The sequence below is a fragment of the Triturus cristatus genome, chromosome 8 (genome assembly GCF_964204655.1).
Source record: "Triturus cristatus chromosome 8, aTriCri1.1, whole genome shotgun sequence".
NCBI classification, from domain to species: domain Eukaryota; kingdom Metazoa; phylum Chordata; class Amphibia; order Caudata; family Salamandridae; genus Triturus; species Triturus cristatus.
Genome location: NC_140591.1, coordinates 963,936,833 through 963,960,885, shown reverse-complemented (window position 1 = coordinate 963,960,885; position 24,053 = coordinate 963,936,833). Strand labels below are relative to the sequence as shown.

The window sequence follows — 24,053 nt, the reverse complement described above, 5'->3', positions numbered from 1 at the left end:
TGAGAGGCAGAGGCCAGGGGCACGGACTGTGAAAATTGAAGGCAGGTAGGAGAGTGCAGAGGCAACAATTTGACCACACTGGGCAGGCAGGAAGGGCAGTGACAGCACAACAGACTATGGAGGGCAGTGGAAAGGGGGGCAGGGGCAACAAACCAACAATACAGGACTGGCAAGAGAGGCTGTGGCAATATAATAGGCCATTGTGGGCAGAAGGAAGAGGCAGTGGTAGTACAACCATACATGCCAACAGACCCGTTTCAGCCAGGAAACGTCCAATGTTTTTAAGCTCAAATGGGCTTTATGTGATCTGTCTCCTGTCTACAATCTCCTCTTTTTCAATGTAACTCAAAGGGGAAAATCAATACCCCAGTTTTTTTTCCAAATCTCCCTCTTACCAAGTTCAAAATGTTCGCAAGTATGGTACATTGAATCATGGTAGGCAGGAGGAATTGGGGTAGGGACATGGACTCGGATAACAGAGGACAGGAGGGACATGGAGAGGTGCACCAAACTGACCCTACAGGGCAGGCATCAGGGTTTGCAGCAGCACAATACACCACACAGCGCATGCGGGACGGGAGTGCAGCACAGCAATCCATAGAAAGCAATAGGGAGGGGACAGGACCATGCACATGGACAACAGAGAACAGATGGGAAAGAGGCAATGGTAGCTAGCTGACCATAATGGACAGACAGGAGAGAAAGCTGCAGCATAACAGACCATAAAGAGCAGGAGAGACAGATCAGGGGCATTACAATGGAACAGACAAGCCAGGAGGGAGGGAATAGGGGGTCTGCACATGGAAACAGAGGGCTGGGGGCAAGGTGGCAGGGCAGGAGCAGCAAGATGACCATGGAGGTCAGGCAGGATGGGCACTAGAAACAAGACACACCATGGAGCGCAACAATGAGACTATGGTGGCATACACACAGACCATGGAGGGAAGGTGGGAGGGGGTCAGGGGAAGCTAGCTGACCACACAGGGGAGGTGGGAGGGGCCATGGCAGCACAGAAGACAATGCATGGCAAGCGGGAGGGTTAGTGGCAGCACAATGGCTATGATGGGCAAGAAGGAGGGTGCCGGGGCATGCACAAAGGACCATGGAGGATAGAAGGGAGGGTCAGGACCTGGGCACAGACAAGAGAGTTCAGGGGAAGGGGCCTCACAACAGACCGCGTGGGGCAGGCAGGAGGAGCAGTTACATCACAACAGATCAGGGAGGGCAGAAGGGTGTGGCAGTAAAATGGACCATGGAGGACAGGAGTAAGGGGATAGGGGCATGGCATGTGGACAGGCAGGGTGGAGGTGGCAGGGACAGGTTACAGTCATCTGACAATGCTAGGCAGGTGGGAGGGGAGTGGCAGCTCAACAGAACACTCAGAGTAGATAGGAGTGGCAGGTCCATGGAACATGGTGGGCAAAAAGGATGGAGCAGGGGCATGCACAAAGACATCGGAGGGCAGGGGGAAGGAGAATAGGGGCAGCAAGCTAAGCACAGAGGCTAAGCAGGAGGTCAAAGATGGGCCATGGAATTGGGCAATGGAGGGCAGGAGGAGTGGACTGGTACATCATGCTAAATGGAGGGCAGTGGCAGCACATCAGACCATGTATGGCAGGAGGGAGGAGGCTAGTCCATGGATTCAGACAAAAGAGGATAGGGAGGAGGTGGATGGGGCAGCAAGCTAACTGTTCAGAGAAGGTGGGTATTAGGAACTTTATTGTTTTTAAAATGTGTGTCAACAAGTATGCAGCATAATCTCACTTTTATTCAGGAAGAAGAGGACGTTTGTGACTGTGACTCCGGGCTCACTTGGCAGAAACACCCCCTGACCCTCCACCCCCATCGCAAAATGTAATGCCCGTGAAAAGGGTAGGTGGACACAGTGTTATATAGAACATAGTCCTGAGAGCACGATTGAAAATGAAAACTAGATGTAGTATATGGTATAAACTATGCACCAAAAAGTGTGATATAAGATGAACCGGGGAGTGAAATATAATATGCAATACATTGTGCGCAATGACAGATTCATTGGAGAGCGCGAGATAGTACAGGCACTAGCGCGTGCTATGCGATATGCGCCTTGGTGTGTAATATGCACAGGGCAGTGTTGTGTAACATAACTAGTCTCTAAAGTTGTAATATAAAATATGTGCTGGGGAGTGTAACGTTGCATATGCACTGTGACAAAGATATGGATCCCAGATTGTAATATGTATGGCTTAGCGCTGAGCGTTATAACATACACATCGAGGAAGGCACGTTAGATGGGGCAATATAACCCGTGCGAAGGCAAGTGTGGCATGACATATTCACGGGGTGGTGTTACAGTGCACATGGGCTAGAGAGTGTCATAGCATACGCACTAGGTAGTGGAATACAACACATAGGTGTGAGGCATTCGGCGGGCACTGGTGGGTGTAACACAGCATGGGGCTCAGCCAGGAGCACACTGTGACTCTCAAGTGAGGTTCGTCTCCTTTCCAGAGAGTAAAATAAAAAGTATTACACATCCGGCGGTGGATGTGTTTTTTATTAACCGTGAGGGGGGTATCTTGCATAGTTTGGTCGAATTTTTGTCGAATCCCCTTTGAATGGCTTGGTGTGCGTGTATATTAAATGTGCCCGTCAATAGCTACCCATGTTTGTATAAATAAACGACAAGGGTGCCTACTTGGAGAGTACCCACCGGCGGGGGCGCCGGGATTAGGCACGGTAGGGCGTCAGACACGTCAGAGCTTCACTAGCGGTGTAAATACATTCCATGTGGATTCATTCTATGCATAGTCGCCGTTTAATGAATATCACGCAAATCGTCATGGTGATAGGTACATACGGTTTGTCCAGCATGTCCTAGGTGTTTCTATAAATATATGTTTTTTATTATTTTAAAAATATAAAGGCCGGCCCCGGGGGATGGGGTGCCATAAGTGGCCTGAGGAGGGAGGCAATGCAGCCCCCTCCTAAAGAATTTAAATAAAAAAAAGGCTATGACCCGGGGGTTGGGGTCCCCAGGGCCGATTAAGGCCTTGGGATGGCCAAATTTATTTTTTTCAACAAAAAAAATTAGGCTGCAGGCCCTGGGGGATGGGGTCCCCAGGGCCAGTAAATTAGAAAAAGAAGGGGGGGCACACAGCCCTCCTTCTTAAAAAAATAAAATAAATAAAAGACCGGCATCGCTCTCGAGGCCACGCCCCCTCCTTGCAGCACTCTGCAAACGCGCCCCCTGGCTAGTTGTAAGTTGGGGAATTAATTCCCCTTCAATACTGAGGGTCCCTGAGGGCCAACTAGCCCAACAGGTATCTCCAGTGTGCGCCAGGGAGCTGTGTTGCAGACAGGTGTTCTGAGGCCACGCCCCTTTTTACACCTCTATGCAACGCAGCTCTGTGGCACTTACTGGAGGTACCTAGTGGGCTAGTTTGACCCTAGGGACCCTTAGGATTCAAGGGGACTTAATCTCTCAACTTAGAACGGCCACAGGGCGCGTTTACAAAGTGGTGAAGGGAGGGGACGGGGCCTGAGGTGACGTGTGCAAACACGCCCTGTGGCGCGTTTTAAGTTGGGGAAATAATTCCCTTTCAATCCAGAGGGACCCTGGGGGCCAACTAGCCCACCAAGTGCTTCCAGTAAGTGCCACTGCTCTGCGTTGCAGAGAGGTGGTGCAGGCCGTGCCCCTTTTTACACCTCTCTGCAATGGCGCTTACTGGATGTACCTAGTGGGCTATTTTGCCCCTAAGGATCCTCAGGATTCAAGGGGACTTAATCTCCCAACTTAAAAAACGGCCACAGGGCATGTTTACACAGTGGGGAAGGAATGGGACGGGGCCTGAGGTGACGTGTGCAAACACGCCCTATGGCGCGTTTTAAGTTGGGGAAATAATTCCCCTTCAATCCTGAGGGCCCCTGGGGGCTAACTAGCCCACCAGGTGCTTCCAGTAAGCGCCACTGAGCTGCGTTGCAGAGAGGTGGTCCAGGCCGTGCCACTTTTTACACCTCTCTGCAACGCAGCTCTGTGGCGTATACTGGAGGTACCTAGTGGGCTAGTTGACCCTAGGGACCCTCAGGATTCAAATTAACTTAATCTCCCAACTAAAAACGGCCACAGGGCATGTTTACACAGTGGTGAAGGGAGGGGACGGGTCCTGAGTTAACGTGTGCAAACACGCCCTGTGGCGTGTTTTAAGTTGGGGAAATAATTCCCCTTCAATCCTGAGGGCCCTTGGGGCTAACTAGCCCACCAGGTGCTTCCAGTAAGCGCCACTGAGCTGCGTTGCAGAGAGGTGGTCCAGGCCGTGCCACTTTTTACACCTCTCTGCAACGCAGCTCTGTGGCATATACTGGAGGTACCTAGTGGGCTAGTTGGACCCTAGGGGCCCTCAGGATTCAAATGAACTTAACCTCCTAACTAAAAACGGCCACAGGGCATGTTTACACAGTGGTGAAGGGAGGGGACGGGGCCTGAGTTAACGTGTGCAAACAAGCCCTGTGGCACGTTTTAAGTTGGGGAAATAATTCCCCTTCAATCCTGAGGGACCCTGGGGGCCAACTAGCCCACCAGGTGCTTCCAGTAAGCACTACTCCGCTGCGTTGCAGAGAGGTGGTCTAGGCCGTGCCCCTTTTTACATCTTTCTGCAACGCAGCTCTGTGGCGCTTACTGGAGGTACCTAGTGGTCTAGTTGGACCCTAGGGACCCTCAGGATTCAAGGGGACTTAATCTCCCAACTTAAAACGGCCACAGGGCGTGTTTACACAGTGGGGAAGTGAGGGGACGGGGCCTGAGGTGACGTGTGCAAACACGCCCTGTGGCGCGTTTTAAGAGGTAGTTTTAATCCCCTGCCCTATTATATACTAGGGGCTTACAGAGGAGGTCATGCTGATCACAGGGGGACCCCAACGCATAGTGTTCCCTAGTGTATGTAGGTGTTTTCACTGTATTCTGAGTGTCTTTTAACATAGCACTGGCTCTAGGACTGGTTAGTCAGACTCAGTTACCACCAGTATCCGTCTGAAAAAGTTGAGGGTACAGGATGATTTTGAAACAAGGCTTCTTTCTGCTCTTCTGTTTGTTCTTTCTGCACGTTATCCTTCTTCCTGCACTTTTCTTCGTCTTTGAGGACTTCTGTTGCTTCTTTCTGCATTTCTTTTTATTCTTTCTGTGCGTGTTTTCTTCTTTCTTCACATGTCCTATCTCTGTAGGCATAGTAAGAAATTAGCATTTAAAAAACCTTTGAAATTCACTGAAAAAACCATAGGTTTCAGGCACGTTATGGTTAGGAATTAGCATTTAAAAAACCTTAGAAATTCACTGAAAAAACCATAGGTTTCAGGGGCGTTATAGTTAGCTGGACTTTTCACTTGTACAAAACCATTGAAATTCCCCCGTTATAGTTAGTTCAGCTAACTATAACTCGCGCGCCCGCAATGCACTGCTGATGACGTCACATATTACATCACTCATGACATGGTCAGTGACATCACTCATGACATCACTGATGACATCTCAAATTACATCACTAATGACATCACTGATGACATCATCCTTGTGATAGAGTGGCAGACCTCCTCTTCCCCCAATATAACCTTTGATACACACATTCAAAAATAGAAACTACAATGTAGTCAGTAATTCTAAGATCCACATACACATCCACTCATTCACCAACAGTCCTATACAGTCACTCATACATGTACTCACTCATCATATGTACTCATCCTGTTACACAACACCACTCATCCATAGAGTTACTCACACACATAGTCACTCTTGCTAATAAAGAATCAAACATCCATTTACTTGCATATACAGTTATACACACAACACCACACTTACTTCTACAGAAACTTACACATACTTAGTCTTTTAAACAATCACTTATAGAAACACATATTTATTCATACAGGAACTCTTTCAATCTCTCACTCTCACATATACTCACTTATATACACCAATAGTCACATATACTAGTTTAAAACATATGTAGTTACTCATAAAGACACTATTGAGACAGTCTATCACTCACTAACACACCCATGCACACACTCATCCACCCATACAGTCCTGCACACATGCTGTCTTCAACACATACAAGCAGTGAGTCACTCATTCATGCACCTATGCACTACGTAATACCCCCCACCGAACCATACAGACACTCAGACACTCATACTGATACTAAAAAACCAACTAATAACCTATATAGACACTCATGTAGCTACTCACCAACCCATGCAGCCACTTATACACAAAGTGAGAGACTGATACAGATATTTACACATTTAAAGATTACTCACTAAGCCATGTATTCACTAAGATACACTTAATCAGTCAGTTATACAATCAATTTTTCAAAAACAAATCATCCATTTAGACACTTATATACCCATTTATTCTTCCATCGACCTTGAGATATACATATATAAAACATATGTAATTTTCAGAAAAACACACATTCACTGGATGATGTCCTCAGTGATGTCATTTGAGATGTCATGAGTGATGTCACTGACCATGTCATGAGTGATGTAATATGTGACGTCATCAGCAGTGCATTGCGGGTGCGCGAGTTATAGTTAGCTGAACTAACTATAACGGGGGTATTTCAATGAATTTGTACGAGTGAAAAGTCCAGCTAACTATAACGCCCCTGAAACCTATGGTTTTTTCAGTGAATTTCTAAAGTTTTTTAAATGCTAATTCCTAACTATAACGGGCCTGAAACCTATGGTTTTTTCAGTGAATATATATATATATATATATATATATATATATATATATATATATATATATATAGTGTCATACAATTGACTTATCAAGATGAATTATGAATAGGTGGAAATAAATAAAAATCTTACTGACTCTAGTTATGTTAATTCAATTTTTTACTAAATGAGAATGGATGAGATGAGAATTGAAGATCTCTGATCTCTTTCCAGCTAATGATCAGTACTTTTTCTATGTGGCTGATGAGGTGATCTCGGGGATCTTTCTGAATTTCATTTGAACCTTATTGTAATAGATATGGTGCTTTGCAGCTTGGTCTTCAGGACTGATGCTTGTTTGGAAATATTTTCAAACACTTCAATGCAGTCCTGGCCAGAAAATTCACTTGTTAACATTCATATTTTCTGTACGTTTGCATCCTGTCACTGTAATAAACCTATTGCGTTATGTAAAGATTGGTTGTAGTGTAAAAATGTGGTCTAGTATTGCATAAATTAAATACATAATAATTGTAGCTTTAAACTTTATTGCATTATCTTCTACTGCTCTTTTATTCATTTAATTTAGTGGGGAAGTTGTTGCCAAGCTAAAAGTTTGATTGATTCAGTCTTAACTCCATTTACCAGTTAAGGTGTCATACTTATTCACAGCAGAGTGCCCAGTTAGTCTCAACAAAGTCACAGGATTAAACTGAAAATAAGAGGTTGAAGATTAAGTTGAGGCTAAAGCTATTGCCTGCCCCAGAAGCTTGTTTTTAATAAAGTTATATAAAAACTTCACATACAAATAATATTGTAAAAAAGGAAACTGGCATTAAGGTCTCTAGATTGCTCCCAACCAGGCCAGCTTAGGAATAATTGTGTACTGAGGTTTTCTAATGAAAATTCTTAGTGCTCTGCTGCCCTCTCAGGCCATTTCCAGTGAGTCTTGTTTGTGATACTGAATGTCTGCATCCATTCACTTCACTTTTTATTTAAATGAATTCAGAGGTGCTTACTACAAAATACTCTTATAACATGATTTTTGAACATTTGTACTTTGTATTTAACCCATTTAAAGCTAACGCAGATAAGTGTTATTTTGCATTCCTCCAATATATGTAGTTTTTGGGATGTTTGTTCCAACCTATGACTATCTCCATTATTTTGAGCAATTTCAGATTTTGCCACAACTTTGAAACATATACCTGTTTTACTTCATTATTTTCATTTTTAAACAAATTGTATTTTATTTAAACATATTCTGGATGTTGAACATTTTACCAAATGTTTTATAAAAATTATTTTTTAACAAAACAGACCTCAAACAGACTGTTTCGTTCCAAAAAGTATGCAGAAGGTATTTAATGGCCAGGTTGTGTTGCTTTTAGTTTCAGTAGCCCCCTTCCCTTAGTAAGAGCTTCCTAATATATTCAGATTAATCATCAGTGATGTGAGACTACAGTAAAGGAAGATTCTGTTTCCACTGTCTTGTTTTCTAAGTCATATTGTACCTGGTGTTGTACTGGATAGTTTCTTTTGAAAAGAGAACATTGTATTCTGAATATATAAGAGACGCTTACCACAGTATTTTGTTTGTTTGGATGCAACAGAAAAAATGCTAGAGACTTTGAAGCTTCAAATAGATTACTGCAACGTGATCTGAAGATCAAAGGGTACCAACATCAATACTTCAGAGGGTAAAGGAACGCTGTTTTTTGGTTTCATGTTATAAAGTAGTTTAACATTTGGTTTTTAAGAGCTAATAAGGCAAGATTGTACTGTGTCAATGGATGAATTATTTGAGCATTTCAAAAGGAAGAAACATGAATGAAAAAATATACAAACATGTCCTGTTTTGTCTTGTAAGCATTTCTAATGTAAAATTGGCAGTGCATACATGTTCATTAGTAATGTAATATGTTTGTCTACATCAAAAATATAACTTCATCTGGTGCCTGGCTTAAATGAAAATATTTAAACAGAAGTAGCTTGTGATTCATCATCAAAACATGTATAAACTGGTAAATTTACACACAGAGGCAAAAGATGGACTCAATACAATTTTTTCATCTTCAACCACATAGTCGCATTGTCAGCAAATGCATGATTATAGATATAAATGATAGAGATGTTTGTATGGAGGGACACCAACTGACATCTTAGGGCCACTAGTTGGAGCAATAATCATTCCGAACCATTATATGGAAACCAGTGGTGGCTCGCAGAGGGAGTGCTGCGGTGTGGTGAGGTGGGGCAGGGGAGGGGCAGAGTGGGGGTTAGTGGCCTCTGACATACAGCGGAACGGAGTAAGGTAAGAAAATAAATAAGTAAAACAATTTACCTTGAGTGCACTGCAGCGCCAACTTGGCGATGCAGCGCACGCAAGGTAAATAGTTTTATTTATTTATTTTCTTACCTTACTCCGTTCCGCCATATGTCGAGTTCACTACTCCCCCACCCTGCCCCTCCCCTGCCCCACACCACTGCCCCGCACCACTCCCTCTGCGAGCTGCTACTGCTGGAAACCATGTTACATTTACCCAGGTATGAGCTTATCTTGAATATGTTACTCCCCCTTGTGTCCGCTGCCTTCTTCCTGAAATGTTTTCAAGGATCACCTGTACTAGAGGAGAGAAAGGTATTTACTCAAAATTACAATTCCATGGTAAAAAGCATACTATTCCTGTCCTTGTTCGACTTTCTTCCACCTTCCTAAGGTCTCTTTCTTCCCAACCACATATATGATAATAGCTTGGAATCCTCCCCCTATTCACACAGTGTACTCCTTTGACTCTTCAAATTATTTAAGAGATAGCTTGTGCCGCCACCCTCGCATTAGCCACAGTTTCTTTATCCCCTTCACTGCTATCCTGTTAACTGCACTCACCTTGCTCATGTTGCGTATGGTTCCTTCCACCTGTCCTTGAAATATATTTGGAAAATACCAGGCATCCCTCAAATCTTCTTGACGTTACTTGGGGTGCTTGGACAACATATCAAGTTGTAAATATTGGGATTCAAAAATATCAGATATAAAATATTGTGATAAATAAATATCATGATGCAATGATATATTTGACAAGAATCTTGTTTGTTTAGGTAAGTAATATTGTTTTATTTTAAACAATATTGATGTTTTCAATATTGTTTTCAGTACTATAGTGGCGAAGAATATAATATTTAAAAATAATGTAGTATGCTTTACTTAATATATTTATTTTAAATACTACTATTGTATATATAAATGTTATTTTTTTTAATGAAGCATGTAAGTTTAATTGATTTGGATTTTTTACATAATTATTAGTTATGTATAGTGCAGTGGGTTGTTTGGTTTGTGGGTGGATAGGGTAGAAAGTTAATGAGGTATTTAATTATGAATTATGCAATCACTTGAATTGTTATTATATGATTAATATTTAACGTTAAAATTATATAATACTGATTTATTTTTGCAATGTGTTATGTATGGGGTGGTAGGTGTGAAGGAGTATAGGGTGGGAACGTAATTAAGTCATAATAATTCATTATAATTGGTAATTAACTGTTAAATATGGAAACTGTGGAATGCTCACTTATTTTACTAATATTTTAGTTGTGGTAAGTTAGGTTTGTAGGGTTATAGGTTAAAAAGTTATATAACTAATAACTAACTAACAATTAGTTATTAATGGTTAATTTATTATTTAATTGATTTTAAAAATGTAAATCAGACAATATTAATAGAATTTTTTTATTGTAATTATGTAACAGGAATGCTATAGTTAGGCTTAGATTTCACTCGAACAAAACCAGTGAAATTCAAAAGTTATGGTTAGGTGAGTTAACTATAACTTATGCCCCTGCAATGCACTGCTTATTACCTCACTTATTACATCATTCATGACATGGTCAGTGACATCACTCATGACATCATTGATAACATCTCAAATGGCATCGCTGATGGTATCATCAACAGACTGACTCACACATCCACTCACACCCCATACAACCTCTCATACACCCACTCACACACCCACATGCATACCCATTCACAGACCCCTATAACTATTGAAACACACATTCACTCATACAGCCACTCACACAACCACTCACTCACCCATACAGCCACTCACAGACTAATACAGCTACTCACACATCCACAAAACCACTCCTACTCCCACTCACAAGCCTACTCAGCCACTCACACAGTCACTCACACATTCATACAATGACTCACATACCAATTCACTCACCCACACAGCCAATCACACAGCCACTCACTCACGAATACAGCCACTCACTCAATCATAGAGCTAGTAACAGAACTACTGACTCACCCATACAGCCACTCACACATCCTTTTACTCATCCACAAAACCACTTACATACCCATTCACACATCAATACAATCCCTCACACTACCACTCACTCATCTATGCAGCTACTCACATAAATATTTACTGTGCAAGCCACTCACACAGCCACTCACTTACCCATACATCCAATCAAACAGCCACTCCCTTACCCACACATCCACTTACACACCCAGTCACTCACCCATAGAACCATTCACACAGTCACTCAGTTATCCATACAGCCACTCGGGGACATGCTCATCCACTAATAGTGTCACTCACACATCCACTTATTCATCCACACAGCCACTCACACACCCAAACAGCGACTCAGACACACACTCCTACACTGATATAATTACAGTGCCACTCAGAAGACATATATTAGAAACAGTATCACTCATTAGTAGTTCAAAAAGAATAGTAATTTAACTTATGCATTTGCTTAGCATATATCTTTAACTCTAATAAACCATTATGAAACACACTCACTGGATGATGTCATCAGTGATATCATCTGAGATGTCATCAATGATGTAATCACTGATGTCACTGATCATGTTTTGAGTGATAAAATAGTTGAGGTCATAAGTAGTGCATTGCGGGGTGTAAGTTGTAGTTAGCTCAGGTAACTATAACTGCCGAATTTCAATGGCTTTGTAAAAGTGAAATCAGAGCCTAACTATAACGTCCTTGTAAACGTTGGTTAGTTCAGTGAATATATATGTATGTATATAGATAGATAGATAGATAGATAGATAGATAGATAGATAGATAGATAGATAGATAGATAGATAGATAGATAGATAGATAGATAGAGGAACAGTTCAATATATATATATATATATATTACCTACTGGCGGTCGCCAGTAGGTAGTTATAGTTAGGACCCCTTTTCCATAGGAAATCCGCAACATTCTATTTGGAATAACTTTGGCGCCGGTCGACGAATCCTCGCGAATTTCTCAAAATAGGTGGGGCGCTACGCTCCGCTCCTACCCTGAAAGTCTCGGGGGAATTCGTCAAGCGGGGGCTGAGATAAAAGGGGGGTCCCAAAACACGTTTTCCCCATGCATTTTTCCATAGGACCTTTAGACAAGGCTACAGCCCGAACGGCTGAACAGAATTACTTGAAATTTGGCAGAGAGGTAGCCATAAGGTCAAGGAAGTGCCTTTTGCAGGTCTGGTGTAAATCTGTTCAGTATTTCCGGAGAAAATAGCATTTAAAAGCATATATATATATATATGCGCGCAGGGTGCGCGCACCGTGCGAGCACCGTGCGAGCACCCTAACGTGCGCAAGCGTAATTCTGATTGGTGGTTACATGTTAGTCAACGTTCGAATCGGTCGAAATCAGGAAGTGTCGGCCGCCATTTTGTTTGTTTTCAGTGCGAGAGTGAAAAAGGAAGGTGGCGAACGTGAAAAGGGGGCAGGGTAGAGAGTTCCTGACCCTCTAGCCTTTGTCAGGGGGTCCCTGAAGGACCCCGAAGGCAAAAAAAAAAATTTTTTTTTTTTAAAAATCGTGAGGGTGCGCGCACAGTGCGCGCACCCTGAAAAACACAAAAAAAAATTTTTTTTACAAAAAAAAAAAAAAAAATTCGCAGGGTGAAAACCAAAAAAAAAAAAATAATAATTTTTAATACGTAGTTTATTGTAAAATAAATATATAAAAAATAATACATAAATAAATTAGCATTTAAAAAACCGTACAAATTCACTGAAAAAACCATAGGTTTCACACACGTTATAGTTAGGAATTAGCATTTAAAAAACCTTGCTAATTCACTGAAAAAACCATAGGTTTCACACATGTTATAGTTAGCTGGACATTTTACTGATAAAAAACCAATGAAATTCCCCCGTTATAGTTACTGTAGGCAACTATAACTCACGCAACCGTAATCCTCTGCTGATGACATATGTGTCTTTATGAAAAAAAAATATTTGTAATATATGTATAGCTAAAATTTAATGGAAGAAGACATGGGCAAATAAGTGTCTAAATACAGTATTAGCATCAGCAGAGGATTACGGTCGCGTGAGTTATAGTTGCCTACAGTAACTATAACGGGGGAATTTCATTGGTTTTTTATCAGTAAAATGTCCAGCTAACTATAACATGTGTGAAACCTATGGTTTTTTCAGTGAATATATATATATATATATATATATATATATATATATATATATTCACTGAAAAAAACCATAGGTTTCAGGTCTGATATAGTTAGGAATTAGCATTTAAAAAACCTTTGAAATTCACTGAAAAAACATAGGTTTCAGGCCTGATATAGTTAGGAATTAGCATTTAAAAAGCCTTTGAAATTCACTGAAAAAACCATAGGTTTCAGGCCTGATATAGTTAGGAATTAGCATTTAAAAAACCTTAGAGATTCACTGAAAAAACAATAGGTTTTAGGGGTGTTATAGTTAGCTGGACATTTCACTCGAACAAAACCATTGACATTCCTCCGATATAGTTAGTTGTACTAACTACATCTCGCGCGCCCGCAATCCACTGCTGATGATGTCACATATTACATCATTCATGACATGGTCAGTGACATCACTGATGACATCTCAAATGACATCACTGATGACATCACTAATGACATCATCCAGAGAATGTGGTTTGGTTCGTTATTGAAATATGTATTATATATATAGCAATTTACATTGAAGAATGAGTGGATATATAAATATAAATATCTGGATGGAGGATTTAGTAGCAGTGTGATTGACTGTTTACTTGACTAATTTATAGTGTCTCACTAAATATATTTGATAGTGACTAAACTGTGTGAATATCTGTATCACTTTGTCAGTTGTGTAAACTGCTGCACTAGTTGGTTACTAGCTACGTGAAAGTCTATATTATTTATTGATTAGTTAACTGAGTATTTGTATGGGAGAGTTCGGTGTGTGTGTGGTTCGGTGGGGGGGTGTGACTGCCCAAAGATGTGTGAATAGTTGATTCAGTAGGTATATGAAGTTAAAACTACATGTTATAACAGTTGTTTGGGTGAGTGAATATCTTTATGGGTGTGGCGATGAGCAAATATATGTCTCAATGGTACATGTCCAACAAACTAGAAAAATAAAAGCCAGTGTGTGTGTCAGTTGTTGTATATAAATACGTATACATAACACTCAGTGATTATATGAGTGACTGTATGGATAACTGTATAGTTGTATTAGTGATTTTAAAACACACTTAGTATGAGTTATTATCTATATGAATAGATGAAGTGGTGTTTTTTAAGTGTATAGCCTAGTAAAGCTAAGTATGATCCATTGTTTGCATAAGTGAGTAGGATGACTTCATAAGCGATTAGGATGTGTGCTGGTGGGCAATGTTGATATAGGCGTATAAGTATATTTGATAGTGTTCTATTGATCATTGACAGCATGTATGAGTGAATCTATAAGTAAGTGATTAGATGTGTGTATAGATCTAGGAATCACTGAGTGGGTGTTTAGAAACTTGTATTGGTGTGTCAATGGTTTTAAATCTGGCACTCTCTATTTTACAGTGAGTGATGAAAAGTTATACTAGTGTATGATGAGGTGTATCTGATTGTCACGTGAATGATGTCATCAATGATGTCATTTGAGATGTCATCAGTGATGTCACTGACCATGTCATGAATGATGTAATATGTGACATCATCAGCAGTGGATTGCGGGCGCGCGAGATGTAGTTAGTACACCTAACTATATCAGAGGAATTTCAATGGTTTTGTTCGAGTGAAATGTCCAGCTAACTATAACACCCCTAAAACCTATTGTTTTTTCAGTGAATTTCTAAGGTTTTTTAAATGCTAATTCCTAACTATATCAGGCCTGAAACCTATGGTTTTTTCAGTGAATTTCAAAGGTTTTTTAAATGCTAATTCCTAACTATATCAGACCTGAAACCTATGGTTTTTTCAGTGAATTTCAAAGGTTTTGTAAATGACAATTTTTAATGTATTAATTGTTATACTGATTTTTTTATACTGATTTACTACATTGTTTAAACTGTTTATTTTTAGATATTTAATTTTTGTAATTACATTATACATTACAATACAAAATATACTTTCTCAGAATGAATTACTTTAGTTTAAATGCTTTGCAAATAGGCAATAGACTTTTAAGTACAGTAGTTAAAGTTGTTGCAATTGGCAACACAATTTCAAACACAAAGCAACAATGAGCTCAATGTGAATTTCTAGCCAAATGCAATTAGTTACTTTATGGATTACTTTTCTAACCACAGGACTGGATGCTAGATTCAGTCCTTCGACATCTCCTGTAAACAGTTGACTAAAAGCGTTTTGGTTACAGTAGTGATTTTTAAGGATTATTATTGTATTTTAAAAGTTGACACTTAGAAACTTTTTCCCATAGAATCACCAATGTTATCCTATGGCAGAAAATTCACTCAGCAGGTAAGTAGTGTTATCGTTACTTTTTCTTACTTAATGGTGGATCCTGGATCCAGCACAGGTGAATCTCCTGTAAACAGTGGAAAGAATGTGTTTAAGTCATACAGACGATTTTTTAGGAATATTTGTACGTGTCAAAAATGGACACTTAGAAACTTTTCTGCTGAAAACCACACAATGGATTCATATGGAAAGAAATACAAGTTACTGGTAAGTACACTTAGAATTACTTTTCAGGGTCAGTGCTGGTCTAAAAGATGCAGCCCTGGGTTTTCTCCTGATAACAGGTGAGTAAATCGAAATTCGTAGTTCGGCTGATTTTAGAGGAATATTTGTACAATGGTAAAGGAAGGGGGCGGGGCCTGAGGTGACGTGTGCAAACACGCCCTGTGGCGCTTTTTAAGTTGGGGAATTAATTCCTCTTCAATCCTGAGGTCCCCTGGGGCCCAACTAGCCCACCAGGTGCCACCAGTATGCGCCAGGGAGCTGCATTGCAGAGAGGTGTTCAGAGGCCATGCCCCTTTTTACAACACTCTGCAACGCAGCTCCGTGGCGCTTACTGAAGGTACCTGGTGGGCTAGTTGGTCCCCAGGGACCCTCAGGATTGAAGAGGAATTAATTCCCCAACTTAAACCGAGCCACAGGGCGTGTTTGCACACATATCACCTCAGGCCCTGCCCCCTACCTTCACCACTGTGCATACGCACCCCTGTCGGTGTTTTAAGTTGGGGGATTAAGTCCCCTTGAATCCTGAGGTCCCCTGGCGGACAACTAGCCCACCAGGTACCTCCAGTATGTGCCAGGGAGCTGCGTTGCAGAGAGGTGTTCAGAGGCCATGCCCCTTTTTACAACACTCTGCAACGCAGCTCCGTGGCGCTTAGTGGAGGTACCTGGTGGGCTAGTTGGCCCCTAGGGGACCTTTGGATTGAAGAGGAATGAATTCCCCAGCTTAAAACGTGCCACAGGGCGTGTTTGCACAGTATCACCTCAGGCCCCGCCCCCTACCCTCACCACTGTGCAAACGCGCCCCGTGGCGCGTTTTAAGTTGGGAGATTAAGTCCCCTTGAATCCTGAGGTCCCCTGGTGGCCAACTAGCCCACCAGGTACCTCCAGTAAGTGCCACGGAGCTGCGTTGCAGAGAGGTGTAAAAAGGGGCATGGCCTTATTACACCTCTCTGCAACGCAGCCCCCTGGTGCATACTGGAGGTTCCTGGTGGGCTAGTTGGCCCCCAGGGACCCCCAGTATTCAAGGGGAATTAGACCCCCTATGCAAACGCGCCAGGGGGCGCGTTTGCAGAGTGGTGCAAGGAGGGGGCGTGGCCTCCGACCATGCCTTCTTTTTTTTTTAATTCTTTTTTTTTAGAAGGGTGGCTGTGTAGCCCCCCTTCTTTCTCTAATTTATTGGCACTGGGCCTGCCCCCAATTTATTTTTTTTATTAAAAAAAACAAAAATCGGAAAGGGGGCTGCGTGGACCCCCTCCCGAGGCCATAATTTGTCCCGGGGACCCCAACCCCCGGGGCATGGCCCTTTTTTTTGGTTTTTTGGAGGGGGGCTGCCTTGCCCCCCTCCTGTGGCCGTTTTTTTGTTGTTGTTTTTTTATTCTTAGGAGGGGGGCCGCGTGGCCCCCCTCCCGGGCCACTACTGGCCCCAGTAACCCCATCCCCCGGGGCCTGGCCACCTCGTTGGGGACCGTGGGGGGGCCCCAATCCCCCCACGGTCCCAGCCGGCTCCCGCTTCCTGCGGGAGCCGGCATTGCTTTTCCACATGGGGAGCAGCTAACATGCTGCTCCCCATGTGGAAAAGCAATCTGCTTTGTTTCATTGAAGCGAGAGCAGGTTTCCCTGCTCTCGCTTCAATGAAGCAAAGCAGTTTGCAATGGCAGGGTGGGAGCCGTGAGGCTCCCACCCTGCCATTGCAAACAGCAGTGTCCCAGGGGTGGGTACCCCGGGACACTGCAGGAGCCGGCCCTGGGGTGTGGCGGTCCCCATGGCCATCATTGGCTCCAGGGGGGACCGCGCGGCCCCCCTCCCACTTAATTTAAAGCCCCGGGGGTGGTGGTCCCCGGGGCTTGCCGGTCCGTAACAGAATATGTGGGGGCCCATTCTGGGCTTTAAACTGGCAGTGATAAGTGCACTTTAATTTCATGGAATAATCAGGCACTTCAACTCCCACAAGTCTTCATGTCGCCATCAGGCAGTACTTTATAATTAAGGGAAGTGGCCTACCACCGCACAAACTTTCCGATAGCCCCAGAAGAAGAGGAAACTCGAAATGCATCGGCGTTTTTGGAAAGCTGCTGATTTTACCTGCCTACTGCAAATAAATGCTGGTAACCTTGTGAAAGCTGGAGTGCATCTCATGCGAGTTACCATGTGTTGTTCATATATATATATATATATATATATATATATATATATATATATATATATATATATATATATATATATATATATATATATATATATATATATATATATATATATATATATATATATATATATATATATATATATAACCATAACCTACTGGCAGTCGCCAGTAGGTAGTTATAGTTAGGACCTATTTTCCATAGGAAATCCAAAAACATTCTATTCGGAATAACGTTGGCGCCAATTGACGAATCTTCGCGAAATTTTCCAAACTTTTGGCCAGCTCCGGTCCGCTCCTATCCTGAAACTTTCACAATGATTCATCAAGTGGGGGCCGAGAAAAAGGGGGCCCCAAAACGCATTTTTCCCATGCATTTTCCCATAGGACCTGTTGACGCAGCTACAGCCCAAACTGCTGAACGGAATTACACCAAATTTGGCAAAGAGGTAGTCCTCAGATCAGACTCATGCCTTTTGCTTAAATGGTGTAAATCCCTTCAGTAGTTCCTGAGACAATTAGAGTTAAAAAGACAGATATATCTGGGTGGAGCCTAACCACACATCTCATCGTGAGATCTGATTGGCTGTCAGTACTTCATCCAAAAAGTGTTGGCAGCCATCTTGGGACCAATAAACATGATAGCACCTCATTAAAAAGCATTGCAGTTAATAGAAGGTTTTAAGACTTTAGTTACATTATAAATCATTTGTTGATGGTACCATACACATTTTAGGAATTGTGGTGTGTTCTAAGGTGATTTTTCCATGTGAAAAAGCCTTCTGCTGTAATATCATGAATCATGTTTGAGAGAAATCTATTTTCTCATGCTTTTCCCACAGAGGTTTGGAAGGTGATCTATAAGCTAAACTGAGAGCATATTTTCTGTAAATTATCTTTCTCAGTCATGTGAGAATGAAGTCTGACATTCTCAGTAAAACATGTACATCCAACAAGGGCAGAGCCTGTCAGTTGATTCCTTTGTGTTCTACTGCAGTTTCCCAGAGTGTTCTAAAGAACAACTAGAGCGCTAACAGTCCTACTTATGACAAACGTATTGCACACCTGAAGCCATCTTGATTGGAATAAAGTGGTAACTATTAAACCATTTAATTTAAAAAGGAACAAAATGAGGGATTCATTTTGCCATGGATAGAATGATTAGTGCTGCAGAAAGAAAAATTAGGGCACATTTTGAGTGACTTCACAAATCCTCTTCTATTTCATTAAAACATTCTGACATGCTGACTGAAACATGCACTTTCAATAGCAGCAGCAGACTTCCCTAGTGAGCAGTAGCTTTACTACAGTGATCTAATAAGCAACTAAAGTGCTAACATTCTGAATTTATGGCAAATGTGTGACACATCTGAATGCCTTCTTGATGGAATCAAAGTAAAAAACTGAAAGTATTTCCTACTGAGGAGACTGTAGTCAATGAGGAAATTAGGAAACTTCATAACAAATAAGTGTCCCAAAATGGCCACCAGAGACAAAAGAGCCCAAATGTAGCACAAATATCACCCAGATGTAGCCCAAGTATAGCCCAATGACAGAATGTGCCAGAGTGTTCTAACGAACATCTAGAGCGCTACCAGTCTTACTTATGACAAAAGTATGGCACACCTGAAGCCATCTTGATCAGAATAAAGTGGTAAAACTTAAAACATTTAATTTACAAAGGAACAAAATGAGGGGGTTCATTTTGCCGTAGAAATTATGATTAGTGCTGCAGAAAGAAAAATTAGGGCACATTTTGCCTTCTCAAATCCTCTTCTATTTCATAAAAAAATTCTGACATACAGACTGAAACATGCACTTTGAATACCAGCAGCAGACTAGAGTGCTAACATTCAGAATTTATGGCAACTGTGTGACACATCTGATTGCCTTCTTGATGGAACCGAAAGTATTTCCTACTGAGGAGACTGCAGTAAATGAGGAAATTAGGAAACTTCATAACAAATAAATCTCCCAAGATGGCCACCAGAGACAAAAGAGCCCAAACGTAGCCCAAATATCACCCAGATGTAGCCCAAGTATAGCCCAATGACAGAATGTCCCAGAGTGTTCTTAAGAACAACTAGAGCGCTTACTGTCTTACTTATGACAAAAGTATGGCACACCTGAAGCCATCTTGATTGGAATAAACTGGTAACACTTAAAACATTTAATTTAAGAAGGAAGACAATGAGGGGGTTCATTTTGCCATAGAAATTATGATTAGTGCTGAAGAAAGAAAAATTAGGGCACATTTTGAGTGACTTCTCAAATCCTCTTCTATTTCATTAAAAAAATCTGATATGCAGACTGAAATATGCACTTTTAATACCAGCAGCAGACTTCCATGGTTAGCAGTAGCTTTACTAAAGTGATCTAATGAGCAACTAGAGTGCTAACATTCAGAATTCATGGCAAATGTGTAGCCTAATGACAGAAGTGTGCAAAACACTTATTTTTTGTGTATTTGCAGTTTTATATAGTGCAGACTTGTCAGGTATTGGAGTGCTTTACATGAGCATTGGTTACATCACACAAGATCAAATTAATTTTGGTTGTAGACATGGGGAGATTAAGTGATTTGACCAGAATCACAGAATGTTGAGCTGAAGCAGAAACTCCAACCTGGTTCCCCAGTTGCAAAGTCTGCAGCTCTGGAAGTAACACCACATCCTCTCTCATAGGTGCAACATTTAATCAAGTGGTCAACTGGATAAAAAAACATAAAGATTACAAATAATTTAAAAGTTCTTTGTCGCTATTTGAAAACTCAGAAAATATGTCCTCATTTAAATTTTTTAGAGCACTAACCATAATTTTGATGCAAATAAGAACCTCTCATATATGTAATTTCCAAAGGAAATGCTCTAGGTATTACAGTTTTGATTACATCAAGATGACGTCAGGCGTCCACACTTTTGTAATAAATATAGAATGTTAGCAATCTAGTTGTTCATTGGGATACTGTTGAGAGGCAGAGGCCAGGGGCACGGACTCTGAAAATTGAAGGCAGGTAGGAGAGTGCAGAGGCAACAATTTGACCACACTGGGCAGGCAGGAAGGGCAGTGGCAGCACAACAGACTATGGAGGGCAGTGGAAAGGGGGCAACAAACCAACAATACAGGACTGGCAAGAGAGGCTGTGGCAATATAATAGGCCATTGTGGGCAGAAGGAAGAGGCAGTGGTAGTACAACCATACATGCCAGCAGACCCGTTTCAGCCAGGAAACGTCCAATGTTTTTAAGCTCAAATGGGCTTTATTTGATCTGTCTCCTGTCTACAATCTCCTCTTTTTCAATGTAACTCAAAGGGGAAAATCAATACCCCAGTTTTTTTTCCAAATCTCCCTCTTACCAAGTTCAAAATGTTCGCAAGTATGGTACATTGGATCATGGTAGGCAGGAGGAATTGGGGCAGGGACATGGACTCGGATAACAGAGAACAGAGAGCAGGAGGGACACGCAGAGGTGCACCAAACTGACCCTACAGGGCAGGCATCAGGGTTTGCAGCAGCACAATACACCACAAAGGACATGCGGGACGGGAGTGCAACAACCCAATCCATAGAGAGCAATAGGGAGGGGACAGGACCATGCACATGGACAACAGAGAACAGAGGGGAAAGAGGCAATGGTAGCTAGATGACCATAATGGACAGACAGGAGAGAAAGCTGCAGCATAACAGACCATAAAGGGCAGGAGGGACGGATCAGGGGCATTACAATGGAACAGACAAGCCAGGATGGAGGGAATAGGGGTCTGCACATGGAAACAGAGGGCTGGGGGCAAGGGGACAGGGCACGAGCAGCAAGATGACCATGGAGGTCAGGCAGGATGGGCACTAGAAACAAGATACACCATGGAGAGCAACAGTGAGACTATGATGGCATACACACAGACCATGGAGGGAAGGTGGGAGGGGGTCAGGGGCAGCTAGCTGACCACACAGGGAAGGTGGGAGGGGCCATGGCAGCACAGAAGACCATACATGGCAAGCGGGAGGGTTAGTGGCAAAACAATGGCTATGATGGGCAAGAAGGAAGGTGCAGGGGCATGCACAAAGGACCATGGAGGATAGAAGGGAGGGTCAGGACCTGGGCACAGACAAGAGAGTTCAGGGGAAGGGGGCCTCACAACAGACCGCGCGGGGCAGGCAGGAGGAGCAGTTGCAGCACAACAGACCAGGGACGGCAGAAGGGTGTGGCAGTAAAATGGACCATGGAGGACAGGAGGAAGGGGATAGGGGCATGGCATGTCGACAGGCAGGGTGGAGGTGGCAGGGACAGGTTACAGTCATCTGACAATGCTAGGCAGGTGGGAGGGGAGTGGCAGCTCAACAGAACACTCAGAGTAGATAGGAGTGGCAGGTCCATGGAACATGGTGGGCAAAAAGGATGGAGCAGGGGCATGCACAAAGACATCGGAGGGCAGGGGGAAGGAGAATAGGGGCAGCAAGCTAATCACAGAGGCTAAGCAGGAGGTCATAGAATTGGGCAATGGAGGGCAGGAGGAGTGGACTGGTACATCATGCTAAATGGAGGGCAGTGGAAGCACATCAGACCATGCATGGCAGGAGGGAGTAGGCTAGTCCATGGATTCAGACAACAGAGAGGAGGTGGATGGGGCAGCAAGCTAACTGTTCAGAGAAGGTGGTTATTAGGAACTTTATTGTTTTTAAAATGTGTGTCTGTGCGAACTACTTAAAATATGAACAAGTATGCAGCATAATCTCACTTTTATTCAGGAAGAAGAGGACGTTTGTGACTGTGACTCCGGGCTCACTTGGCAGAAACACCCCCTGACCCTCCACCCCCCATTGCAAAATGTAATGCCTGTGAAAAGGGTAGGTAGACGCAGTGTTATATAGAACATAGTCCTGAGAGCACGATTGAAAATGAAAACTAGATATAGTATATGGTATAAACTATGCACCACAAAGTGTGAAATAAAATGAACCGGGGCGTGAAATATAATATGCAATACATTGTGCGCAATGATAGATTCATTGGAGAGTGCGAGATAGCACAGGCACTAGCGCGTGCTTTGCGATATGAGCCTTGGAGTGTAATATGCACAGGGAAGTGTTGTGTAACATAACTAGTCTCTAAAGTTGTAATATAAAATATGTGCTGGGGAGTGTAACGTTGCATATGCACTGTGACAAAGATATGGATCCCATATTGTAATATGTATGGCATAGCGCTGTGCGTTATAACATACACATCGAGGAAGGCACGTTAGATGGGGCAATATAACCCGTGCGAAGGCAAGTGTGGCATGACATATGCATGGTGGTGTTACAGTGCACATGGGCTAGAGAGTGTCATAGCATACGCACTAGCTGGTGGAATACAACACAGAGGTGTGAGGCAATCGGCGGGCACGGGTGGGTGTAACACAGCATTGGGCTCAGCCAGGAGCCCGCTGTGACTCTCAAGTGAGGTTCGTCTCCTTTCCAGAGAGTAAAATAAAAAGTATTACACATCCGGCGGTGGATGTGTGTTTTATTAACCGTGAGGGGGGGTTTCTTGCATAGTTTTGGTCGAATTTTTGTCAAATCCCCTTTGAATGGTTTGGTGTGCGTGTGTATTAAATGTGCCCGTCAATAGCTACCCATGTTTGTATGAATAAACGACAAGGGTGTCTACTTGGAGAGTACCCACCGACGGGGGCGCCGGGATTAGGCACGGTAGGGCGTCAGACACGTCAGAGCTTCACTAGCGGTGTAAATACATTCCACGTGGATTCATTGTATGCATAGTCACCTTTTAATGAATATCACGCAAATCGTCATGGTGATAGGTACATACGGTTTGTCCAGCATGTCCTAGGTGTTTCTATAAATATATATTTTTTTTAAATAATAAAAAACAAAGGCCGGCCCCGGGGGAGGGGGTCCCCGGGGCCATAAGTGGCCTGAGGAGGGGGGCAACACAGCCCCTCTCCTAAAGAAATAAAAAAAAAAAAAGGCCATGACCCAGGGGTTGGTTTCCCCGGGGCCGATTAAGGCCTTGGGAGGGCCAAATTAATTTTTTTCAACAAAAAAAATTAGGGTGCAGGCCCTGGGGGATGGGGTCCCCAGGGCCAATACATTAGAAAAAGAAGGGGAGCCACACAGCCTTCCTTCTTAAAAAAATAAAATAAATAAAAGACCGGCATCGCGCCGGAGGTCACGCCCCCTCCTTGCAGCACTCTGCAAACTCGCCCCCT

The 24,053-nt window shown here is 42.6% G+C and overlaps 1 protein-coding gene across 5 annotated transcripts in view; it reads left to right on the top strand.

Moving 5' to 3' along the window:
- The window catches only part of CNKSR2 (connector enhancer of kinase suppressor of Ras 2), a 1,692,689-nt gene that overhangs the window by 541,530 nt on the left and 1,127,106 nt on the right, over positions 1–24,053 (top strand). For 2 of the 5 annotated variants that reach the window (XM_085622479.1, XM_085622482.1), the window contains exon 4: positions 8,316–8,402. The exons of the other annotated variants lie outside the window; for them this stretch is intronic. In XM_085622479.1, coding sequence (XP_085478605.1) covers positions 8,316–8,402 — 87 coding nt within the window. The remainder of the gene's footprint in view (positions 1–8,315; positions 8,403–24,053) is intronic. 5 annotated transcript variants of the gene reach the window in all.